General features: G+C 37.2%; 1 protein-coding gene across 3 annotated transcripts in view; it reads left to right on the top strand.

The window, feature by feature from the left end:
- Positions 1-25,654, top strand: part of MRPL1 (mitochondrial ribosomal protein L1) — a 95,891-nt gene that overhangs the window by 7,381 nt on the left and 62,856 nt on the right. For 2 of the 3 annotated variants that reach the window (XM_055313097.1, XM_055313095.1), the window contains exons 2-5: positions 5,724-5,835; positions 20,450-20,708; positions 23,592-23,675; positions 24,808-24,879. In XM_055313097.1, the coding sequence (XP_055169072.1) occupies positions 20,475-20,708; positions 23,592-23,675; positions 24,808-24,879 (390 nt within the window). In that variant the 5' untranslated portion in view covers positions 5,724-5,835; positions 20,450-20,474. The remainder of the gene's footprint in view (positions 1-5,723; positions 5,836-20,449; positions 20,709-23,591; positions 23,676-24,807; positions 24,880-25,654) is intronic. The other variant, XM_055313096.1, reaches the window with a different exon arrangement.

Here is a 25,654-nt window from a genome sequence, read left to right as displayed (position 1 = left end):
CATTGATCTGTTCTATTGTTTGCTTTTAGTTTCATTTATTTCTGCTCTAATCTATTATTTCCTTCCTTCTACTGGTTTGAGGTTTTGTTTGTTCTTCTTTTACTAGCTCCTTTAGGTAGAAGGTTAGGTTCTTTATTTGAGATTTTTCTAGCTTCTTGAGATAGGCCTGTATTGTTGTGAACTTTCCTCTTAGAACAGCTTTTCCACCTCCAAAGGCTTTGACCATTGTGTTTTCATTTTAATTTGTCTGCATGTATTCTTTGATTTCCTCTTTGATTTCTTGGTGAGCCTTTCATTGTTTAGTAGCATGTTATTTAACCTTCATGTAATTTGTGTTTTTTACAGATTTTTCTTGGGGTTGATTTCTAGTTTCATAATGTCTTGGTCAGAAAACATGAATGGGATGACTTTAATCTTCTTGATTTTGTTGAGACTTGTTTTGTGGCCTAATATGTGATTTATTCTGTAGAATGTTCCATACGCTTTGGAGAAGAATGTGTATTTTGGTGTTTGGGAATGGAATGTTATGAATATGTTAGATATATCTTGTCCAATGTGTCATTCAAAACTATGTTTCCTTGTTGATTTTTCCACTTGAATAATTTATCCACTGACGTAAGTGGGTTGTTAAAGTCCCCTACTATTATTATATTACTACTGATTACTCCCTTTATGTTTATTGTTAGCTGCTTTATGCATTGGGTCCTTCTATGTTGAATGCATAAATATTTACAGTCGTTATATCTTTTTGTTTTGTTTTTCCCTTTGTGATTATATAATGTTCCCCTTTTTTTCTCCTGTTACAGTCTTTGTTTTAAAGTCTGTTTTGTCCAGTATAAATATTGCTCCTTTCTTTTCATTTCCATTTGCCTGATAATACTTTTCCATCCCTTCACTCTCATTCTGTATATTTGTGGGGTTTTTTTGTTGTTGTTGTTGTTTTGTTGTTTTTTTTTTTTTTTGTAGTAAACTCTACTCCAGTGTGTGGGCTTCCAGCTCGACCCTGATATTGAGTCGCATGCTCTACTGACTGAGCCAGCCAGATACCTCGATCTGTATGTGTCATTAGGTCTGAAATGAGTTTGTTATAGGCAACATATAGATGCATGTTGCTTTTTAAATCTATTTTATTACTCTGTGTCTTTTGACTGGAACTGTATAGTCCATTTATTCAAAGTAATTACTACCATTTGGTTACTTGTTTTATGATTGTTTGTAGTTCTCTGTTTCTTCTCTTTCTCTCTTCTCTCATGGTTTTTGGCTTTCTTCAGTGATACACTTGGATTTTTTTTCTCTCTTTTTTTTTAAAAAGATTTTATTCATTTATTTATGATAGACATAGAGAGAGAGAGAGAGGCAGAGACACAGGCAGAGGAAGAAGCAGGCTCCATGCCGGGAGCCTGATGTGGGACTCAATCCCGGGACTGCAGGATCATGCCCTGGGCCAAAGGCAGGCGCCAAACCGCTGAGCCACCCAGGGATCCCCGGATATTTTTTTTCTTTTTGCATATCTATTACTGGTTTTTGATTTGTGGTTACTGTTAGGTTTTTATTTGACATATTATGCATACAGCAGTCTAAATTGATGTTTCTTAAGTTTGGATCCATTCTTTACTCCTCTCCTCCCCATGTTATAGATATATGGTGTCATACTTTACACCATTTTATTTTTGTGAATCCCTGACTGATTTTTATAGATATACTTATTTTTACAGCTTTTGTGTTTCCTGCTTTTCTTATTCCTACTTATGGTCTTTCCCTTTCACTCAAAGAGTCCCCTTTAACATTCCTGTTGGACTAGTTTACTTGGTCATAAGTTCCTTTAACTTTTGTTTGTCTGGGAAACTATCTCTCCCTCTATTTTGAATGATAGCTTTACTGGATACAGTGTTCTTGGCTGCAGGTTTTTTTTTTTTTTTCTTTCAGCGCTTTGAGTTTATCATGCCACTTTCTTCTGACCTGCAAAGTTTGTGCTGAAAATCTTCTGATAGGCTTATAGGGTTTCCCTTATATGTAACTTTTCAGTTGCTGCTTTTTTTTTTTTTTTTAAGATTTTATTTGTTTATTCATGAGAGACACAGAGAGGGAGGAAGAGAGAGAGAGAGAGAGAGGCAGAGACACAGACAGAGGGAAAAGCAGGCTCCAAGCAGAGAGCCCGACGCAGGACTCGATCCTAGGACTCCAGGATCAGGCCCTGGGCCGAGGGCAGTGCTAAACCAGTAAGCCACCCGGGCTGCCCTGTTGCTGCTTTTAAAATTCTTTCTTAACAACTACTTTTTGCCATTTTAATTCGTATGTGTTTTGGTGTGGACCTCCTTTGTTTGATTTTGTTAGGGAATCTCTATACATCCTGGATCTGGATTTTTGTCCCCCCCCCCCCCCGATTTAGAAATTTTCTGCTATTATTTCTTTAGATAAATTTTCTGCACCCCTTTTTTCTTCTGGGATCCCTGTAATGGGAATGTTATTATGCTTGTTGGTGTTACTGAGTTCCCTAAGTCTATTTTCATATTTATTATTATGTTTCTTTCTCTTGTTTAGCTTGATTGCTTTCCATTATTCTATCCTAGAGGTCACCACCATTTATTCCATCTAGTATATTTTTAATTTTAGCTATTGAGTTCTTTGATTGGTTTTATTTTATGTTTTCCATCCCTTTGTTAAAGCCTCACTGAGATTCTTTACCTTTTTCTCAAGTCCAGTGAATTATTTTTATGACCATTACTTTACATTCTCTATCAGGCATATTATTTAGGTCTCTTGCTGTGATTTTTGTTCTATTTCTCACTTGGAACATATTCATCTGTATCCTCATTTTGTCTAGCTCTCTGTGTCTGTTTCTGTGTGTTTAAAAAGTCAGCTGTCTTCTGCTCTTGAAAGTAGTAGCCTTATGGAGAACAGGTCCTGCAGTGTGCTGCAGTGCAATGTCCCCTACTCACCAGAGCCTGGCACTTCAACCATATCTTCAGTGAGTGTTGCATGTGCCCTGCTGTTGTGGCTGAACCATGTTTGCCTTCAGTCCAGTCATCTGCAATCGTTCTCTTGGCTTGTTGTGGCAGGGTTTGGTCCCTCAGTTATTAATGGGCTAGTATGGGGCCACCTTGGACTTAAAGTTGAGTCAGATCAGGGATTTGCCAGAGACGCAATAGCACCTAACTATAGGTGAATGTGGGGGCAGGGTGCTTGGTGCCAGCAAGGTCCAAGTTGACAGGACCAGACCTCTAGCACCATATAGACTGAGACAGGTTGTGTTGGAGGGGACAGATCTGCAGAAGTGCTCAGGATTGGGATGCATGGTGTTAGCAAGGTTTGCATGGGTCTATTGTGAGAGGAGACCCAGATCAGAGGCCTGGCTGGTGGGGGCATGTCAGAAAGAGAACAAGGAACAGGGCACACTCTTAGCAAGTTAAGTAGCAAGTGTTGATGATGCACTGGTTCCTAAAGGTGTTGGTGTGTTGATTCTTGGGGTAAGGCATGAAAATGGTTACTGCCAGTAGTTTTGTTCCTGGAGAAGTCTCTCAAGGATCCCTGCCTCTCCAGCACATGCTTTGAGATTTATATAAACCAATCTCCCTCCTGTACATCCCAGGCATTTTTCAAACTGCTGTATTGTGCTGTATTGCATGGGGACTCTTTGTTTTGCTGCCTCTTTAAGGGCAGGGACTCAGTTTCCTCTTGTCCTCCTGGCTCCCTTCTGTCTCTCCCTCCTGTCTCTCCCATGAGCCTGCTGATTTGTAAGGTTCCAGGTCTTAAGCTTAAGAACTACTGAAATTCAGCCCCTCTGGTTTTCAAAGCCAAATGTTATGGAGATTGGTCTTCCGTGTGTGGGCTCCTTGGTGTGAGGGTCTGTTTCTGTCCCTTCTCTGTGTCCATGGTCTCCCTCTCTCCTGTGGACAGCCTTGCAGGTCCATTTAGCCCCTCTTTGAAGTGGCCTTGGCCTCTTCTCTACATTTAGCTGTAGAGAGTCTGATCTGCCAGCTTTTGGGGCATTTTCTGGGTTATTTATATTGAATTGGTTGTTATCTAGTTGTATCCCAGGGGTGGGGAGAGCTTATGGACCTCTTACTTTGCCATCTTCCCCAGAAGTCTCCTGACATTATGATGTTGTTATTTTGGGCATGTATCTTGGTACACATGTGTAGGAGTTCTTCTAGGGCATATTTCTACAAGTGGAATTACTGCATCATTGATATATATATATGCCCAGCTCATTGAGTTATGCCATTTTATTTTCCAAAGTGGTATTCCAGTTCATACTTCTATTTACTATGTGTAAAATTTACCCTTACTTAACATTTTCAGCAACTCCAGACTTAAAAAAAAAAAGTTGCCAATCTGATGTATGTAAAATATTGCTACTTAATGATCGCACCTAGAAACTGTTACCTGTCCACAATTTAATCAAAGCATTCCTTGCTTTACTCTTTACTTTTTCATAAGAACTCTTGTGGAAAAAAATGATGTCAGCTGCAGTAAATGACATACTTAGTGATGTGTTTGATTTACATGCTGCTGTAATTTTGATTTACAGGCCAACTGACCACTCTTTAAATAGCACTGTGGAATGATATTTTATTATGTTTTAAATTAATATTTACCTGATTACTAATGAAATTGTTCATTTTCCCATACATACATGTACCGTTTATGTTTCCTTTAAAATTAGCCTGTTCATCTCTTTTATTTTTTAATTGGGTTGATCTTACATATTCTGGATATTAATCCTTTGTTCTATAGGTTGCTATTATGTTCTCCCAGTTTTTGGCTTGCCTTTCATTTTCTTTAATAAACAGATGATCTTAACATTAATAAGTTACTTTTTGGCTAGTGCTTTTGGGTTTTGTTTGTGAAATTGTTCCCTCCCAAACTGTCAAAAAGATATTTTCCTATATTCTGAAAACCTTTAGTTTGTCATTCAAATGTAAATCCTTAGTGCACCTACATTTGATTTTTGAGTGTGTGCATGGTGTGAGATAGGGATCTAAATATACTCTTTTCCCTATGCATAATCCCTTTTCTTAACCCCACTTAATTGAATTCTTCATGAAGTGATTGGTAATAACATTTGTCCTATTTCAGATATAGATAGAGAATAAAATTTAAATTCTTAAAAAGAAATTCAGGATATGTATATCATATTCCATAATAGTAGAGCTAACATACTCTGTTGATCCTGAACTGGATTAAGTTAAAACTAAGTGAAGCATGGGTGCCTGCCAAGCTCGGTTGGTAGACCATGTGACTCAATCTCAGGTTTGTAAGTTTGAGCCCCATGTTGAGTGTAGAGATTACCTAAAAATAAAATCTTTTAAAAAAGTAAATAAAGACCGAATTATTCAATTAGATGTTTGCTTGGCTTTAGTTTCAAGAATTGAAGTTTCTACTTTTACAATTTTGTATTAAGATTTATTATTTGAGAGAAAGAATGTGCACAAGTGGGACGGGCAGAGGGAGAGGGAAAGAGAATCCCAAGCCAACTCCTAACTGAGTACAGAGCCCAGTGTGAGCCTTGATCCCTTGACCCTGAGATCCTGACCTGAGCTGAAACCAGGAGTAGGACTCTTAACTGACTAGGCCACCCAGCTGCCCCTATTATTATGCTTTTTAAAGAATGGTTGAGACTCATAAAATATTGAATTTTTTTTCAGAAAATATTAAAGATGTAAAAATTATGGGTGTAATGTTTAATGTTAATATTTTATATGTTTTTTTTTTCTTTCAAGTCTTGATACGTCATCAAAAGCATAGTCTTTCAAAGAAGGCTTATCAGATACCTCTTTATCCTTGTTCTGTATATGTTCAGGTGTCCAGCAGACATTTTGCTGCTGCTACAAAGTAAGTATCTTTTTTTTATTAATTTTGTTTGCTTTTATTTAAAATTTTGATTAAAAAACATGCTTTTCCTATAAAGATGTACAGGGGCATAGAATTATGAAAGTTATCATCTCTGCTTTTTTTTAACATTTTATAATTTAAAAGAAAAATATGACTTATTATAGTAATACTTAACATTTATTGAACAATGCTATTCAGTAACTAATTTAGTCTCCACAGCTATTTTATGTGGAAGCTGTTGTTATTATGTTCTTTTTTTCAGTTGAAAAGCAAGGCATTGAAAGATTATGTAACCTGCCTAGGTTCACAGTAGTAGTAAGTGTTGGAGCTAGGACTTTGTGACATAAGATTTATATTGGTCTCTGCCCCCAGTTCCTGATAGAGGACTTCTAAAATTCCCGTAATCTCCTGAGTGATAGGGATGCTAGGAGCATCTATTGTTGTAATATTTGGTCTTTGACCCAGAGACCTGATACAGAGCTCCTAAAACTCTTGTAATTTTCTGGGTGATAGGAGTATTTTGTCCTAATAAGAAACTTTTGGTAGGCTCCCAGATGGGGACTCGTCTCCAGAAAGACTAAGCCATGATTAGAAGCTTTCAACCCTATCTGTTATCCAGGGAAGAGAGAGGATCTAGACATTGAGTTCAAAATTAATCATGCCTCCATAAAAAATCCCTGTACTGTGAGGTTCTGAAAGTTTCTGGATTGGTGAGCATACATCTGTGCCCAAAGGGTGGTGCATCCAGACCCAATGGAGACAGAAACTCTTGCACTTCCAACTCTTCTGCATCTTGCCCTATGTACCTATTTATCTGTATCCTTTACCATATCTTTTGTTATATAAGAAACTGGTAAATGTTAAATAAGTGTTTCTATGAATTTTGTGAGCTATTCTAGCAAATTATGAAGTCTGTGGAGGGGGTCACAGGACCCCTTGATTTATTTATAGCTAGTTGGCCACAAATACCAGAGAGGCCTTTTGAATTGCTATTGGCATTTGAGGTGGGGGCAGTCTTATGGAACTGAGTCCCTAACTTGTGGGATCTGATGCTAAATCCAGGTAGATAGTATCAGAACTGCCGTTAATTGTTAGATACCTGGCTTGTATCAGATGATTGATTGGTGTGGGAAAAAATCCCTGCATTTAGTGTTAGAATTGTTTCTTATTTAATACCCTGAATACCCTGTCCTGCATCTTGCTTGCTTTTAACTTAATATATCTTGGAGATTGTTTCAGATGGAGCTGTCTAGTTATTTATTTTTTTGTTCTTGAGATATAATTGACACATATTATTGTCAGGTGTCCAACATAATGATTCATTATTTATATGTTTGGGGAAATACTCACCACGGTCTGGTTAATATCTATCACTATACAGAGCTATCACTTTCTTTTCTTGTGATGAGAACTTTTGAATATTTACTCTTCTAGCAACTTTCAGATAGACAATATAATTTTATTAACTATAGTCAATGTGCTGTACATTATATCCCTCTGATTATTTTAAAATTAGAAGTTTGTACTTTTGACCCCCTTCTCCCATTTTACCCACCACGTCTGCCTCTGGTAACCACCAGTCTGTTCTCAGCATCTGTGAATTATTATTATTATTGTTTTTTAAAGATTTCATGCATAAGTGAGATCATAAGGTCTTTTTATTCTCTGACTTGTTTCACTTAGCATAATGCCCTTAAAGTCCATCCATGTTGTCTCAAATGGCAAGATTTCATTCTTTATTTTTATGGCTGAATAATATTTCATTTTATATATCTACCATATTTTCTTTATTCATTCATTTGTCAATGGGCACTTAGGTTGTTTCCATGTTTTGGCTATTGTACATAATGCTCTAATGAACATACCTATAGTGTTTCATTTCATATATCATAATTTAACCATTTCCCTATTTCCCCCTCTGATACATATTTATTTTTTCTATCTTTTGTTATAAATGAATAGTCATGTACATAAATCTTGTGAAAGATTTTGAATGTATTCATGGTATAAACACTGAGAAATAGAATTTTTGAAACAAAAGATGTATGCCCTGCAGACGGAGAGCTCTGTAGTTTCTGCAGGAGCTGAATCCAGGGCTCCAGAGCTGGCCACCGCCGCTGTGGTTGTTCCTCCTGGGGCCTCACGGGGTAAACAACCCCCACTGAGCCCTGCACCAGGCAGGGGGCTGAACAGCTCCCCCAAGTGCTAACACCTGAAAATCAGCACAACAGGCCCCTCCTCCAGAAGACCAGCTAGATGGACAAGTTCCAGGGGAAGTCAAGGGACTTAAAGTACACAGATTCAGAAGATACTCCCCCATGTTTCTTTTCTTTCTTTCTTTTTTTTCTTTTTTTTGCTTTTTGATTTCTGTTTGCTTCCCCCACCCTTTTTTTCCTTTCTTTTTCTTTCTCTTTTTCTTCCCTTTTTTTTCTTTTTTTCTTCCTTTTTTCTTTTTCTCTTTTCTTTCCTTCTTTCTCTCCTCTCTCTTTCTCCTTTTCCCAATACAACTTGTTTTTGGCCACTCTGCACTGAGCAAAATGTCTAGAAGGAAAACCTCACCTCAAAAGAAAGAATCAGAAACAGTCCTCTCTTCCACAGAGTTACAAAATCCGTATTACAATTCAATGTCAGGAAGCCAATTCAGAAGCACTATTTTACAGCTAATGGTGGCTCTAGAAAAAGCATAAAGGACTCAAGAGACTTCATGACTGCAGAATTTAGATCCAATCAGACAGAAATTAAAAATCAATTGAATGAGATGCAATCCAAACTAGAAGTCCTAACGACGAGGGTTAACGAGGTGGAAGAACGACTGAGTGACATAGAAGACAAGTTGATGGCAAAGAGGAAAACCGAGGAAAAAAGAGACAAAAAATTAAAAGACCATGAAGATAGATTAAGGAAAATAAATGACAGCCTGAGGAAGATAAACCTACGTTTAATTGGGGTTCCCGAAGGCACCGAAAGAGACAGAGGTCCAGAATATGTATTTGAACAAATCATAGCTGAAAACTTTCCTAATCTGGGACGCATTCAGATCCAGGAAATAGAGAGATCCCCCCCTAAAATCAATAAAAACCGTTCAACACCTCGACATTTAATAGTTAAGCTTGCAAATTCCAAAGATAAAGAGAAGATCCTTAAAGCAGCAAGAGACAAGAAATCCCTGACTTTTATGGGGAGGAGTATTAGGGTAACAGCAGACCTCTCCACAGAGACCTGGCAGGCCAGGAAGGGCTGGCAGGATATATTCAGGGTCCTAAATGAGAAAAACATGCAACCAAGAATACTTTATCCAGCAAGGCTCTCATTCAGAATGGAAGGAGAGATAAAGAGCTTCCAAGACAGGCAGGAACTGAAAGAATATGTGACCTCCAAACCAGCTCTGCAAGAAATTTTAAGGGGGACTCTTAAAATTCCCCTTTAAGAAGAAGTCCAGTGGAACAATCCACAAAAACAAGGACTGAATAGATATCATGATGACACTAAACTCATATCTTTCAATAGTAACTCTGAACGTGAACGGGCTTAATGACCCCATCAAAAGGTGCCGGGTTTCAGACTGGATAAAAAAGCAGGACCCATCTATTTGCTGTCTACAAGAGACTCATTTTAGACAGAAGGACACCTACAACCTGAAAATAAAAGGTTGGAGAACTGTTTACCATTCAAATGGTCCTCCAAAGAAAGCTGGGGTAGCCATCCTTATATCAGATAAACTAAACGTTACCCCGAAGACTGTAGTGAGAGATGAAGAGGGACACTATATCATACCTAAAGGATCTATCCAACAAGAGGACTTAACAATCCTCAATATATATGCCGCGAATTTGGGAGCTGCCAAATATATCAATCAATTAATAACCAAAGTTAAGACATACTTAGATAATAATACACTTATACTTGGTGACTTCAATCTAGCGCTATCCACACTCGATAGGTCTTCTAAACACAATATCTCCAAAGAAACGAGAGCTTTAAATGATACACTGGACCAGATGGATATCACAGATATCTACAGAACTTTACATCCAAACTCAGCTGAATACACATTCTTCTCAAGTGCACATGGAAGTTTCTCCAGAACAGACCACATACTGGGTCACAAATTGGGTCTGAACCGATACCAAAAGATTGGGATCGTCCCCTGCATATTCTCAGATCATAATGCCTTGAAATTAGAACTAAATCACAACAAGAAGTTTGGAAGGACCTCAAACACGTGGAAGTTAAGGACCATCCTGCTAAAAGATGAAAGGGTCAACCCGGAAATTAAGGAAGAATTAAAAAGATTCATGAAAACTAATGAGAATGAAGATACAACCATTCAAAATCTTTGGGATGCAGCAAAAGCAGTCCTAAGGGGGAAATACACCACAATACAAGCATCCATTCAAAAACAGAAAGAACTCAAATACAAAATCTAACCTTACACCTAAAGGAACTAGAGAAAAAACAGCAAATAGATCCTACACCCAGCAGAAGAGAGTTAATAAAGATTCGAGCAGAACTCCATGAAATCGAGACCAGAAGAACTGTGGAACAGATCAACAAAACCAGGAGTTGGTTCTTTGAAAGAATTAATAAGATAGATAAACCATTAGCCAGCCTTATTAAAAAGAAGAGAGAGAAGACTCAAATTGATAAAATCATGAATGAGAAAGGAGAGATCACTACCAACACCAAGGAAATACAAACGATTTTAAAAACATATTATGAACAGTGATACGCCAATAAATCAGGCAATCTAGAAGAAATGGACGCATTTCTGGAAAGCCACAAACTACCAAAACTGGAACAGGAAGAAATAGAAAACCTGAATAGGCCAATAACCAGGGAGGAAATTGAAGCAGTCATCAGAAACCTCCCAAGACACAAGAGTCCAGGGCCAGATGGCTTCCCAGGGGAATTCTATCAAACGTTTAAAGAAGAAACCATACCTATTCTACTAAAGCTGTTTGGAAAGATAGAAAGAGATGGAGTACTTCCAAATTCGTTCTATGAGGCCAGCATCACCTTAATTCCAAAACCAGACAAAGACCCCACCAAAAAGGAGAATTACAGACCAATATCCCTGATGAACATGGATGCAAAAATTCTCAACAAGATACTAGCCAATAGGATCCAACTGTACATTAAGAAAATTATTCACCATGACCAAGTAGGATTTATTCCCGGGACACAAGGCTGGTTCAACACTCGTAAAACAATCAGTGTGATTCATCATATCAGCAAGAGAAAAACCAAGAACCATATGATCCTCTCATTAGATGCAGAGAAAGCATTTGACAAAATACAATATCCATTCCTGATCAAAACTCTTCAGAGTGTAAGGATAGAGGGAACATTCCTCAACATCTTAAAAGCCATCTACGAAAAGCCCACAGCAAATATAATTCTCAATGGGGAAGCACTGGGAGCCTTTCCCCTAAGATCAGGAACAAGACAGGGATGTCCACTCTCACCACTGCTATTCAGCATAGTATTGGAAGTCCTAGCCTCAGCAATCAGACAACAAAAAGACTAAAGTCATTCAAATTGGCAAAGAAGAAGTCAAACTCTCCCTCTTCGCTGATGACATGATACTCTACATAGAAAACCCAAAACCCTCCACCCCAAGATTGCTAGAGCTCATACAGCAATTTGGTAGCGTGGCAGGATACAAAATCAATGTCCAGAAATCAGTGGCATTTCTATACACTAACAATGAGACTGAAGAAAGAGAAATTAAGGAGTCAATCCCATTTACAATGGGATCCAAAAGCATAAGATACCTAGGAATAAACCTAACCAAAGAGGTCAAGGATCTATACCCTGAAAACTATAGAACACTTCTGAAAGAAATTGACGAAGACAAAAAGAGGTGGAAAAATATTCCATGCTCATGGATTGGCAGAATTAATATTGTGAAAATGTCAATGTTACCCAGGGCAATTTACACATTTAATGGAATACCTATCAAAATACCATGGACTTTCTTCAGAGAGTTAGAACAAATTACTTTAAGATTTGTGTGGAATCAGAAAAGACCCTGAGCAGCCAGGGGAATTTTAAAAAAGAAAATCATAGCTGGGGGCATCACAATGCCAGATTTCAGGTTGGACTACAAAGCTGTGGTCATCAAGTGTGGAACTGGCACAAAAACAGACATATAGATCAATGGAACAGAATAGAGGACCCAGAAGTGGACCCTGAACTTTATGGTCAACTAATATTCGATAAAGGAGGAAAGACGATCCACTGGAAGAAAGACAGTCTCTTCAATAAATGGTGCTGGGAAAATTGGACATCCACATGCAGAAGAATGAAACTAGACCACTCTCTTTTCACCATCCTCAAAGATAAACTCAAAATGGATGAAAGATCTAAATGTGAGACAAGATTCCATCCAAATCCTAGAGGAGAACACAGGCAACACCCTTTTTGAACTTAGCCACAGTAACTTCTTGCAAGATACATCCAGGAAGGCAAAAGAAACAAAAGCAAAAATGAACTATTGGGACTTCATCAAATTAAGAAGCTTTTGCACAGCAAAGGATACAGTCCACAAAACTAAAAGACAACCTACAGAATGGGAGAAGATATTTGCAAATGACATATCAGATAAAGGGCTAGTTTGCAAGATCTATAAAGAACTTATTAAACTCAACACCAAAGAAACAATCCAATCATGAAATGGGCAAAAGACATGAACAGAAATGTCACAGAGGAAGACATAGACATGGCCAACATGCACATGAGAAAATGCTCTGCATCACTTGCCATCAGGGAAATACAAATCAAAACCACAATGAGATACCACCTCACACCAGTGAGAATCGGGAAAATTAACAAGGCAGGAAACCACAAATGTTAGAGAGGATGCGGAGAAAAGGGAACCCTCTTACACTGTTGGTGGGAATGTGAACTGGTGCAGCCACTCTGGAAAACTGTGTGGAGGTTCCTCAAAGAGTTCAAAATAGACCTGCCCTACGACCCAGCAATTGCACTGTTGGGGATTTACCCCAAAGATTCAGATGCAGTGAATCGCCGGGACACCTGCACCCCGATGTTTCTAGCAGCAATGTCCACAATAGCCAAACTGTGGAAGGAGCCTCGGTGTCCATCGAAAGATGAATGGATAAAGAAGATGTGGTTTATGTATACAATGGAATATTAGCCATTAGAGATAACAAATACCCACCATTTGCTTCAACGTGGATGGAACTGGAGGGTATTATGCTGAGTGAAATAAGTCAGTCGGAGAAGGACAAACATTATACGGTGTCATTCATTTGGGGAATATAAATAATAGTGAAAGGGAATATAAGGGAAGGGAGAAGAATGTGTGGGAAATATCAGACAGGGAGACAGAACATAAAGACTCCTAACTCTGGGAAACTCACTAGGGGTACTGGAAGGGGAGGAGGGCGGGGGGTAGGGGTAAATGGGTGACGGGCACTGAGGGGGGCACTTGATGGGATGAGCACTGGGTGTTATTCTGTATGTTGGCAAATTGAACAATAAAAAATAAATTTATTATTAAAAAAAAGATGTATTCATTTATAATTTTGAAACTTAATACCAAATTGCCTTCATAGAGATATTGCCAATTTATGTCCTTACCAGTAAGTAGTATTAGAATGTCCATTTTTCCATATACAATATTGCTAAAATTTTTGAACTTTGCCAATTTGATAAGTAATAAATGGAATCAGGTTTTAATTTCTATTTCTTTTATTATCATTGAGGTTATATATCTTTTCATGTGTTTAAGAACCACATTTTGTTTTCTGTGAAGATGTCTTTATTCCAATTTTTGTGTACATACTGTTGAAGTGAGCACTGTTTACTATAAATTTTTTGTTCATGTCCTATTCTGATTCTTTTTTGTTGATTAGTGGGAGCTCCTTATATAATAAGTTAGCACATATCTGCACTGTATATTTTAACTGTTATAGAGAAATGGACCAAGTGCTGTGGGATCACAGGTGAAAGGTAAATTAATTCTACCTGGAAGAGGATATGGCAAGAAGTATTTGAACTGGGTCCTAGAAGATAGAATTTTGCCGAGGGGTTGAGAGGAAAGTATTTCAGTGGTGCAGAAGCATGAAAGTGAATGATACGGATAAAATACACTCTGTATTTTATCTGTAAAATACACTCTGCTGTAGCTTGAATATAGGATGAAGAGGGAGGTGGCAGAAATGTGACTAGAAAGGAATCTTCCTTTGAGTTTGCATAGTTCCTGGATTCTTTTTGTTATTGAGAAGTTGGAGAAGTATTGGTTGTACCAGTTTACATTCCCATACCCATCCAGCAGTGAGTGAGTGCCTACATTCCTAAAAGCTCTGGATATCGTCAGTCTTCATTTGTGTTTCTTTATCATATTTCTAATTTATATCTTTTTGCCTATTTTTCTGTTGAACTGTTTGTCTTTTTTTTTTTCCTGCTCTTTGAAAATTCTTATTAGGGATATTAATTACACTGAGAATATTTTATCTTTGTTTCCTTTATCCAATAGAAAAAAAATTTTTTTTGAAAATTTTCATTCTATGTCTTCCCCATATTCTATTCCAGTGCAAGTTTAAAAGGAATTTAAAAGAAACAATGAGGGCAGCCCTGGTGGCTCAGCGGTTTAGCGCTGCTTTTGGCCCAGGGCGTGATCCTGGAGACCCGGGATCGAGCCCCATGTCAGGCTCCCTGCATGGAGCCTGCTTCTCCCTCTGCCTGTGTCTCTGTCTCTGTCTCTCTGTCTCTCTCTGTGTCTCTCATGAATAAATAAAATCTTTAAAAAATAAATAAAATTTCTAAAATAAATAAAAGGAACAATGAGAGTTATTCCATAGCTTGATGAGAATCATCGTATTTATAATCTTAGTTGTGGTTTTAATTTTTTTGTTAAGATTTTATTTATTTATTCACGAGAGACACACAGAGAGAGGCAGAGGCACAGGCAGAGGGAGAAGCAGGCTCCATGCAGGGAGCCTGACATGGGACTCCATCCTGGGTCTCCAGGATCACACCCTGGGCTGAAGCAGCGCTAAACCGCTGAGCCCCTGGGGCTGCCCTATGGTTTTACTTCTTTAAGATTATTTATTTATTTGAGAGAGAGCGTTCGTGCAAGTGCACATGCACTCTGTGGGGAGGGACAGGACAGAGAGAATCCCAAGCAGACTGCGTGCTGAGTGCAGAGCCCGATGTGGGGCTTGATCTCCCGACCCTGAGATTACAACCTCAGCCGAAACGAAGAGTCAGAGGCTCAACCTACTGTGGCATCCAGACAGCCCTGTGTTCTTTGTTTTTTGTTTTTTAGTATACTGACTTTATAATGTACTAAAAAAATGTTTTTTGTATGCCAAAAATTTTTTAGACATTTATTCATTAGAGACACAGAGAAAGAGGCAGAGACATAGGCAGAGGGAGAAGCAGGTCCCCCACAGGGAGCCTGATGTAGGACTCAATCCCAGAGCTCCAGGATCACACCCTGAGCTGAAAGCAGACACTCAACCACTGAGCCACCCAGGTGTCCCTGGCAAAAATTGTTTTTATCAGGATTTGAGACAGGGTAGAGAGGCTTGTGCTTGATTCTTCTCTCATCATTTCATTCGTCTGTGTATGTGCATATACTCATAGTTTGTCAGTGGCAGATCCTGATATAAAAGACCACTTTGGTCATCTCTGACTTTGGTTCTGTTTCTTTGTTGATAATAGGTTCTTTTTCTTCTTCACATATCTCAGAATTTTTTATTGACTGCGGAACATCTTGCGTAGAACAGTTGAAACCTAAGTACCTAGTATTTATGCCTGGGAATGCACATGCCTCTTGTAACAGTGTTGAATCAGCCCAGTTAGAAGTGGAGCTAGGTTTTGGTTTTGTTGTTGCTATGGTTACAACCAGCTTCAAATTTCTGTTCTTTACCTGGTGCAAAAGGTGGGGGCAGGGTTGCTGGAAAATTTTTCTCAGCATTCCTCTTTTATGCTCTGTTTTCTGCCTTGCCTGTGTACCTGTACCTCAGAGTGTGACAGTGGGGGTAGGGGAGTCTCTCTTCATACTCTTGCTTCTTCCCTAGTGTAGATTGCTGTTGCTTATTAGTGTTTGCTAGACTGGAGATGGGTGCAGGAGGGATTCTCTGTTTTCCAAATAAGCCTTTAAGTGCGCCCTGTGTGACTGGACCTTCGGGATGGGGTTTTCTCAATATTTCTGTCCGTTTTCTTCACGGTTTCTATCTATTACAGGTCTTTGCCAGAGTGTCCAGGCCCTTCCCCAAGTCGACTACTGTTGGAAGATATTGTGCTCAGGACTGTTTACTGACCTACCCCTAAGGATAGAAATTTTTGTGTTTTTTTCTTCTTTCTTTTCCTTATACACATGGGTGTTTACCTGTGACCTATGTGGTTTCAGGGTTACATGTCTTTCTGGTAGCAGTGACAAATCTCTGTGCCTGTATTTTTTAGGGAAGCTTTCTAGTCTCCTGGCCTGCTCCAGTCTTTCCCAGGAGCATCTGGTGGAGGTCAGTGGAAAAGGCCTACAAATTGAGTGTGAACTCCTATTGTGTGTGGATATCCCAGGAGGTTTCTAGTAGCCCTAACATTTTAGCTGTTTTGTTTTCTTACCTGCTTACCTTTCTCTCCTACTACGCTACAGGTCTGTCCTGAGTATGCATGTGGAGTGGGGATAGGGAATGCAGGCTGATTCTCCTTGACTATAAGGCTACTTGGTTGCCCTGTAATCTTAGCTTTGTGATGCAATCAAGAAAAGTTGTGATTTTATCCGACTCTCTAATTGTTAATATTCATTCCAGTTTTTATTTTTCAATTTTCATTTATTTGTATCACTGTTTTTTTTTACTTCCACATTGTCAGTATAAACAGAACTTCTGCATTTAGTTTTATGAATAAAAGCATCAGAGATATTAGTGAACTTATTTACAGAATTACACTGAGAAATAAGATGTCAGGATGTTTGCATTTCATTAATAATTACATGCCCTAGGCATTTTCTCTTTAGTTCTGTTTAGTTTGATGGAAGTTGTGTATCACTATGCCCCCCAACCTCCATCCCGCAGTTCCTCAGGGTAAAGAGTTTTTCAGCCTTGAAGGGACTTGATCTCTGGGGGCACAGATCTTCAAAGTTCTTAAAATGAGCTTTATTATATAGCACTGATTTTTTTCTTGTTTTATTTGAGTATAACCATGGAATTATTTTTCTTTTTATGCTTTTGGAGTTAAGGATCAGATAAGGCAGGGAGAAAGTTATTACCTGAGTATAGTCTCTTGTTATATTTAATCTATGTCATTTAGATAGGTAACCACAGCTCAATTCACTTGAAGTCAGATTGCCAGATATTTTTCCCTGGCCTTGGCAAAAACCTTTTTTAGTATTTATTTTTATTCCCAAGAATCATAGCATTTAAGCTCTCCTAATAGGGCCTTATATAATTGCATGAACAACAAGAGTTCTTCTGGATGTGATTGTAATGAATAAAGATAGACATTTTTGGAAGGTCATGAAAAACAGACAGTGGGTCTATAAAATTAATTATTGACAGGTTTTGTTCAGTTATGTTTTTTTTTTTTAATTTTGGAAGAAAGTGCTTTTTAGAGTCCTGTTTGATCTGTGTTATAATATGCTCTTTTTTTATTTAACTAAAACAGTGTTCTGTTTGTAAGTTAAAAAAATATTCTGGCCCCCTTCCTCCATCTTCAAAGCCAGGAATGGCAGATTCCCTTTCATGCTCGAATTTCTTGTTCCCATCTCTGTCAGATGTAGTTAGGAAAGGGAAGAAAATTTCTCTGCTTTTAAGGACTTGTGTGATTAGATAGGCCCCCTGGATTATCCAGACAGTCTCCCCATCTCAGTCTTTAGCCCTAAGCACATCTGCAAAGTCCTTTTTTGCCATGGAGATATAACATTTTTGGAAAGCTATTATTCTGCCTACCATAATATTTTAGAAATATTACTTAACTAATTTCAAACTCTATGGTTAAAAGATTATAGGTGTGATTTGAATTAATGTTGAGATTTTAAAATATATTATCTCTAGCTCTTTTTTTTTTTTCTGTCTTAGGTTCAAACTCTTACCTGCAGTTACCTGTTGAACATATTTTCCTAGATATTTTATAAATACCTTGTTAGCTTTTGTTATGTATCAAACCACTCAAGAATTATTTATCATTGCCCACACATGTGTTGGTCAGCTGATCTAAGCTAGGTTTGGATGGGGTGTCTCTTAGGACCTTGGCTGGGCTTGCTGCACTTTTGAGTCTGCAGGTCAGCTGCAAATTGTCCAATCTAGCTTGGGGCTCTGTGGGGTCAGCTCTGTTTCACGTATCTCTTATTCTTGTAGCCCAAGCATATTCTTATGGAAATGGCAGAAATACAAACATGCAAGTGGAAACCTTTTAAGCTTCTTATTGGCCTAAGCTTAGAGCAGAGAAACTGTCACTTTTGCTTTATTATATTGGCCAAACTAGTCAAGATGACCAATCAAAGTGCTGGGAAATATGTTCTACCTCTTTAAATGGGAGGAACTGCAAAGTCACTCAGCAAAGGGACTTGAATGAAGAGAGGGAATAAAGAAGTAGGGTCAGTGATGCAACTAACCCCACGCTCAAACTCTGTATTGCCTCAAACTAAACTCATCTTTGTAAATACCTCCCTTATAAGAAAACTGTTTTGCTTTCTTTATTTCTAGTCTTAATGATACTACTCTATGCCTAGTCACCTAAGCTAGAAATGTAGGAGATGTTATATAGACTTTTTCCATCTTTCTATTTCTGCAGTGTTTACTTTATAAATATATAATCTTGTTTTCTCCGGTCTATTACCAATACTACTCTGGAGGCTGTCATATTTCCTTGAGAAGAAAGGGAGGAATTAGTCTTTATATTGTCCCTAATTCAGCTTCCTTCAAATCTGTGTCTCGTAGCTGGAATACTCTGTTGGAAATACAGATGCCACTCCTGTTCCGTGGCTTCTTATTACCTCTAGCGAAGGAGCTCTGTGATCTAGATTCTCCAGCCCCATCTTCTGATGTATCTTGCCTTCTGTTTTGCCCTTTAGTTCAGGAGTCAGCAAACTATGTCCAGTGGACCAAAAAAATCTGGTTTACTATCTATTTTTGTATGATTCATGGACATGGTCTTTACATTTTTAAGTGATTGGGTAAAAAAAGAAAAAACAGTATTTTGTGACACATGAAAATTATGAAATTTAAGCTATTTGTTCATAAAGTTTTATTGGAACGTAGCTACATTCATTCATTTTTCAATGTCTATAGCTGCTTTCACAATACAGTGCCAGAACTGAAATACTGAGATAAGAGACCACAAAATATTTTGCTGTCTGGTCCCTTCCAGAAAAGTTTTGTTCACCTTTGCTCTCGTAGTTAGAATTTATTTATTTATTTAAGATTTTATTTATTTATTCACGAGAGAGAGAGGGGGGCAGAGACACAGGTAGAGGGAGAACCAGGCTCCATGCAGGGAGCCTGACGTGGGACTTGATCCTGGGTTTCCAGGATCAGGCCCTGGGCCAAAGGTGGTGCTAAACCAGTGAGCCACCAGGGCTGCCCATCAGTTAGAATTTATAATTGGTCTTCTTGAATACTTGTATTCTGTCTCATGACTCAATACTTTTATTATGTTGTTTCTTTGCCTGGCTGACCCTACTTTTTAAAGTAATAGCCTTATTAAGATGTAATTTACAAAGCATACAATTCACCCATTAAAGTGTACAATTCAGTGGTTTTTAGTATATTCACACTTTTGACACCATCACCAGTGTCAATTTTAGAACATTTTTGCTAACTTCCACTAAAACCTCATGTCTATTGACAGTGATGACCCATTTTTTCTAAACTCCTTTCCCAGCCTCAGACAATCACTAAGTCTACTTTCAGCCTCTATGGACTTCCTGTCCTTCATGTTTCATAAAATATGTGGTCTTTTGTGACTGGCGTCTTTCACTGGCATAATGTTTTTATAGTTCATACTTGTTATAGCTTGTATCAGTACTTCAATTCCTTTTCACTGCTGATTAATATTTAATAAAATACGAGTATTTTAAAAGTATGGATATACCACCACATTTATGTATCAATCTGGGTTATTGGACATTTGGGTTATTTTTACTTTTTGGCTGTTTTGAGTAATGCTGCTATGAACATTTGTGTACACCTTTTCATGTGGTCATATGTTTTCGTCTTTCTAGGGTATATACTTTGGCCAATTCTTCCTTATTCTTCAAGAATTGATGTTAGGGTCATCTCTCATAGAACACTTTCCTAGTTTCCTAGACTGGATTAAATGTCTTCCCTACAGCTCTGATAACACTGTGTCAAAGTACTTAGCCATTCTATTGAAATTATCTGTTTATATGTCTGTCTCCTCTATTTCTCTAAATTTCTGGAGAACATCATCAATGCCTTATCCAACTTTGTATCAACTGCATACAGTACAAAAGTTCACTTAATACTTGTTGAACTAGAAAAATTATAAAGCAGTCTATGCTTTTGAATTAAACAAAAAAATAAACTTTATTTTTTTCTGAATTATGTACATTTGCTTTTTTTAAAAAAAAGTTTCTTAGAATATGTATTGAGATAACTGATCTTGAATTTTTTTTTTTAAGGCCTGCAAAGAAAACAAAAAAAGGTATGAAAGACAAAGCATCAGATGAGAAAAAAGATGAGATAGAAAAAATAAAGTCATATTCCTTTATGGAAGGTGAACCTGAGGATGATGTCTACTTGAAGCACCTATATCCAAGGCAGATATATGAGGTGGAGAAAGCTATTCAATTACTTAAGAAATTTCAAACTCTAGACTTTACTAATCCAAAGCAAGGTGTTTATCTTGATTTGACACTGGATATGTCACTGGGGAAGAAGGTATGTAAATTCAATTAAAATAAATTTGTGAATAGTAGCTGTGTGAATTGCTGTTTCTTAATTTTTTTAATTCCTTGTTTCCTATAACAATTTTTGGGAAATCTTATGCTCTTTGTATACTATAGAATGAAAAATGTTTTTTATTTTCCAAATATAAAATTATGTTGAACATACTCTGCAGAGTTAATGAACATATGTCTCCTATTCACCTGAAAATCACTGATATAAATTTCAGCAAAAGTAGTATTAAAATTAATTGAGGTATTACTGTAACTTTGAAAAGTGACTTATGCTGCCTGAGTGTCATACTCCTTTCTGTAAATGAGGATTTGGGATTAGCTCAGTTGCCTGCAGGTATGTTCCTTATTGTCCTGTGTTGAGACTGAGTTTGTATGTGCATGTACCAAGCTCCTCACTCTTGCTTCATCCTAAACTTTTCTGCTTTATCTGTTTATATGCAGTTTTGGAAGACTTTTGCTTATAAAACTCTAAAAGTAGTAAAAATACTAAATTAGAGTTGAGGTCCATTATAGCACTAAATTTGGAAGTGTTGCATTTAAGAAATTTAATTTTCTTGGAAACAGTATTTTAATTTTTATTCTGAGGATGTCTTTTTTTTGGGTCAAACTAGAAGATACAAATTTTTGAATACAATTTAACAACCTCAGCAACAACAGTTGAACACGTAGGAGGAGGCAGTACAGTGTAGTCCTTAAGAGCATGGGCTCTGGAGTCAGATTACAGTACAGGCCAGAATCCTGGTGTCACCACTTACTTGCTCTTTGGGTTTCTGGTTTAACCTCTTCAGATCTATTTTTCTACCTTCTTTAAGGGGAAATAAAATGCTTCTTTTATACAGTTTTTAAGAGGATTAATTGAGATAATGCATGTAAAGGATTTGGTAAGTGTTTAATAATCACAGTCAACATTTACTGGAAAATTTTCTGTGTACCAGCCACACTGTTAAGTGCTTTGCATGCATTTTCTCATTTAATTCTATAATAACCTCAAAAGAGGAAGGTGAGACATAGAAACTGAAGTAAGTTGTTCAAGGTCACAGAATAGGAGGCGGAGTTAGGATTTGAATCAAGAACATTTTTCTTAGTTCTTATTTATTAGAGACAGTTTATACCAGCCACGCTGTAATTTTATTTTATACCACAGTGTTACTGTTAGTTCTTTTATTTTAAAAATGTTGTGGTATCCAAGATGATCACCCTCTCAGTCAGCCGTTAATGTACTGTTGACCATTGGACAACATAGGCTGAATTTGAGGATTCACTTACATGCAGAGTTTTTTTTGATAAATACAGTACAATACTGTAAATATATTTTTCTTATTTTCTTAAGAACATTTTCTTTAGCTTTCTTTGATATGATAATATAGTATCTAATATATACAGTGTACCAAATATGTGTTAGTTGACTATTCATGTTATCAGTAGTTAAGTTTTGGGGAAGTCAAAAGTCATACGCAGATTTTCCACTGGGCTGGGGATAGTGCTCCAACCCCTGAGTTCTCTAGCGGTCAGCTGTGGTTCATAATGAAGACTTGTTGTACCACACACTTTCATTAACATTGAAAGGGTACTGGTGTCTTTCTAAGACATTTTTTTGTTTTTGATAGAGCCCTTTTACAACAAGCTAATATTCCCCCAGGGAATTTTTTCATGATTTTATCGTGGTTACTGGCCATTGAAAAATTCCCTGAAACCAGTTGTGACATGTTAATGGCAAAGGAATGTCAGTCAATAAAATTGAGTTGCATGTCTGATAACAGGTGTGCTTAAGAGTGTGCCTTCTTGTCTGAAAAGAAGTCCTCAGGAGCTTATCTTTACTCAAAATAAAGTTTTTAAAAAATATAACCTTTCAATCAGTTTTAATTGGGGAACAACCCTTTTTCCCTTTTTTCTAGATCTTAAAACTGCACAAAAACTATGGGCCTAGAACTTGTTTCCATGTGAAGTCTCTCTAAGTGATATGAGCCACAGGGCTAGACAGATCCTTGGCTTAGGTAACTGAACAAAAAAGGCCCTGATGAATCTCCACCCATGTTTGGGTGGGTGTCTCAATGCACGCCATTACATATCTTAGATTTTCTAACTGACTTCCCAAATGTCTTTCAAAGTGGTAGGCAGTCTATATAGTTTCAGAATAGACCCAGTCAAAAGAGCCTTTCAGGCTTGGCATTTCTATCTTTGATTTAGGGTTAATAGTGACCTACTAAGCAGATTAGCTGGATATTTTCTGTTGTCCATTATGCATAGCTGTGCTCATACACTCCTTGATAATATCAAAAAACTTACACGTTCTTTTTAATTTAATTCAAGGTAGTAAACATTTATTTATTTATTTTTTAAAGATTTTATTTATTCATGAGAGAGCCAGAGAGAGAGAGAGGGGCAGAGACATAGGCAGAGGGAGAAGTAGGCTCCCTGCAGGGATCCCAAAGCAGGGCTGGATCTGTGGATCACGAGATCATGCCCTGAGCAGAAGGCAGACGCTCAACTGCTGAGGCACTCAGGCATCCCGTAAACATTTATTGATATCTATCATGTAGAAGGCATTGTACTAGGTTCTGGGGAAGATATGGGTATGCAAACACATCTTTTAATATAGGAGAAACTGTGAAGAATGATGTAGAGACAGAAACCAAGTGCTATGGCAGTATGGAGGTGGGAGAGATAGATTTTCATTATGATTTTTTGATAGTCTCTTATGCTTTAATAGTAATCAGTAAATAGTTCTGAATTAATTAGAGGACATATGGTAGAACTAAAATGTTGAAAACAAAACATGTTAGCTTTGTTTTTTGTAGATGTAAGAGATACAGAAAAGATGAATGAATTTTTCTTAATTATTTTTCCATTGTTGTATATTTAGAAAAAAGTGGAGCCATTTGCCAGTGTTCTTAGTTTTCCATACCCATTCATTTCAGAAATCAATAAAGTTGCTGTACTTACAGGGGTGAGTAACCTTTGCCAACTTTTCATATCATTTAATTTTTTTACATATAACATTGATCAGTGCTTAGATTAACTGAATGAGTAGACTAGTCACATAGCCTTATTTTCCCCATTTGAAGCAGTTAGGTGCCTTATTTGAGGTTATGTCATTAGTTTGAGAAAGAGCTAAACTAGAATATTAATTTCATCGTTTTTAATCTACTACATTATGTTTCTTATAAGAAACTGAAGAGAAATAGAGAATTTGTCCTACTAGTTCCTGCTTCCAACTCAAAGTACTCTTTTCAAAAACAATGAAATTATTTTAAAGCAATGAGCTCACTTAGTACTGTGAAGACAGAAACCACACTTTTAAAAATATCTAGTCTGGAAAGCCAGGAAAGTCGAAGCTGTAACAGAGTCATATGGCTCTTTTTCAGTCTTTTTGTGTTACTTATAAACATTTATTTGTAATGTATTTATAAATTGTTAGAGCATTTTGATTCTTCTATATCTGCCTCACTTTCAAGGAAGAGATTTTATTTCTAGAAAAGTGGAGAATATAGCTGTTGGAACGCTATAAAACTTGAATGATTTAATGGAGTGATACATTTTCACAGTAAAATCAAATGGCATAAATGGAATATACAGAAAGACAATAACTAATCTTGTGTTTTTCTTTTGAATTTTCAGACAGCTGGCTAAATTTATTTTAAGTTTTTAATTCTAGTTAGTTAACATACAGTCTTATATTTCAGGTGTACAATCTAGTTTTGATTTTGTCATTTCTTAAGTAATTTTTCCTCTTCTATGTTGGTGATGTCTCCATTTAAGTTAGCAAAACTAAATATATTTTAATCTTTTACTTTTGGAAGAATATATATTGAAGGCATTGAAGAGTTAGGTTGAACCACTCTGGTTCAATGTGTTTCAATGTGTTTCCTCATGTGTTAGTCAAGAAACACCTTAATCACCTACAAAGTAAACTTGTACAGGATGTAATATCTCTGATGCGTCTGATTGAGAATTGATGCATTTTCAGTTAAAAGTAAAACCACAATTTTTACTTTGACCTGTGATATTATTTCTTACAAAATACTTGAAAGCAGATTGAATTTACTTAAAGATTGATGTTCAAACTATTGTATTTATAGAATGCATCAGAGATTAAAATAGCAGAAGAAAATGGAGCTGCGTTTGCAGGAGGAACTAATCTGATTCAGAAGGTACAGTGTTATATTCATGTTCATTAGTTATAGAAATTGTTATCTTTGCCATCCATTGATTTGTTACATGTGGAACCTAACCACTATGCTTACATCTTTTGATGTAATGTAAATGGTTAGTAAAGCTTTGTAGAACAGGGAAGAATTTTCCCACTCTTTTAAGTCTCAAAATCAAGCTAAGAAAAAACTATCCAGTCTGATACTAATTATGCTTGATTTATATTGTGATTTTTTTCCCCCTCTTTTCTTGCTGTATGTTTGTGAGAGTTTTGTAAGTAGACTGGAAAGGGCAATATGACTCTTTGGTTTTGAGTGGGAGATTTAAAATGACATTTAAAAGGTAGCACTCATGAACATCATTATTCATTTTTTGAAGCTCAAATATTTGTTTTTGCCTTCTTGAGGTGAAAAGTAAGATTAACTTTACAGATCACAAAGGATAGTATCTGACCTCTGTAGTAATATACTTTTTTTTTTGTAATATGATACTTATAATTACTCTTAACTTTTACTCTGCAGCCACTTCAGAGTTGCATAGATTCCCCATGAGGCAACAAATGGTTATGCTGCTTGTATTGAGAAAGTAACAAAGAATTTGTGGAGCTGAATTGCAATCAGAACAACATTTTTTTTTTTTTTAAGAGGTGGGAAGAAGGGATCCCTGGGTGGCGCAGCGGTTTGGCGCCTGCCTTTGGCCCAGGGCCTGATCCTGGAGACCCGGGATCGAATCCCACATCAGGCTCCTGGTGCGTGGAGCCTGCTTCTCCCTCTGCCT

Source organism: Nyctereutes procyonoides, unplaced genomic scaffold (assembly GCF_905146905.1).
Source record: "Nyctereutes procyonoides isolate TBG_1078 unplaced genomic scaffold, NYPRO_anot_genome, whole genome shotgun sequence".
Lineage (NCBI taxonomy): Eukaryota > Metazoa > Chordata > Mammalia > Carnivora > Canidae > Nyctereutes > Nyctereutes procyonoides.
The sequence above is the reverse complement of the archived record's forward strand: the minus strand, read 5'-3'. Positions and strand labels throughout refer to the sequence as shown.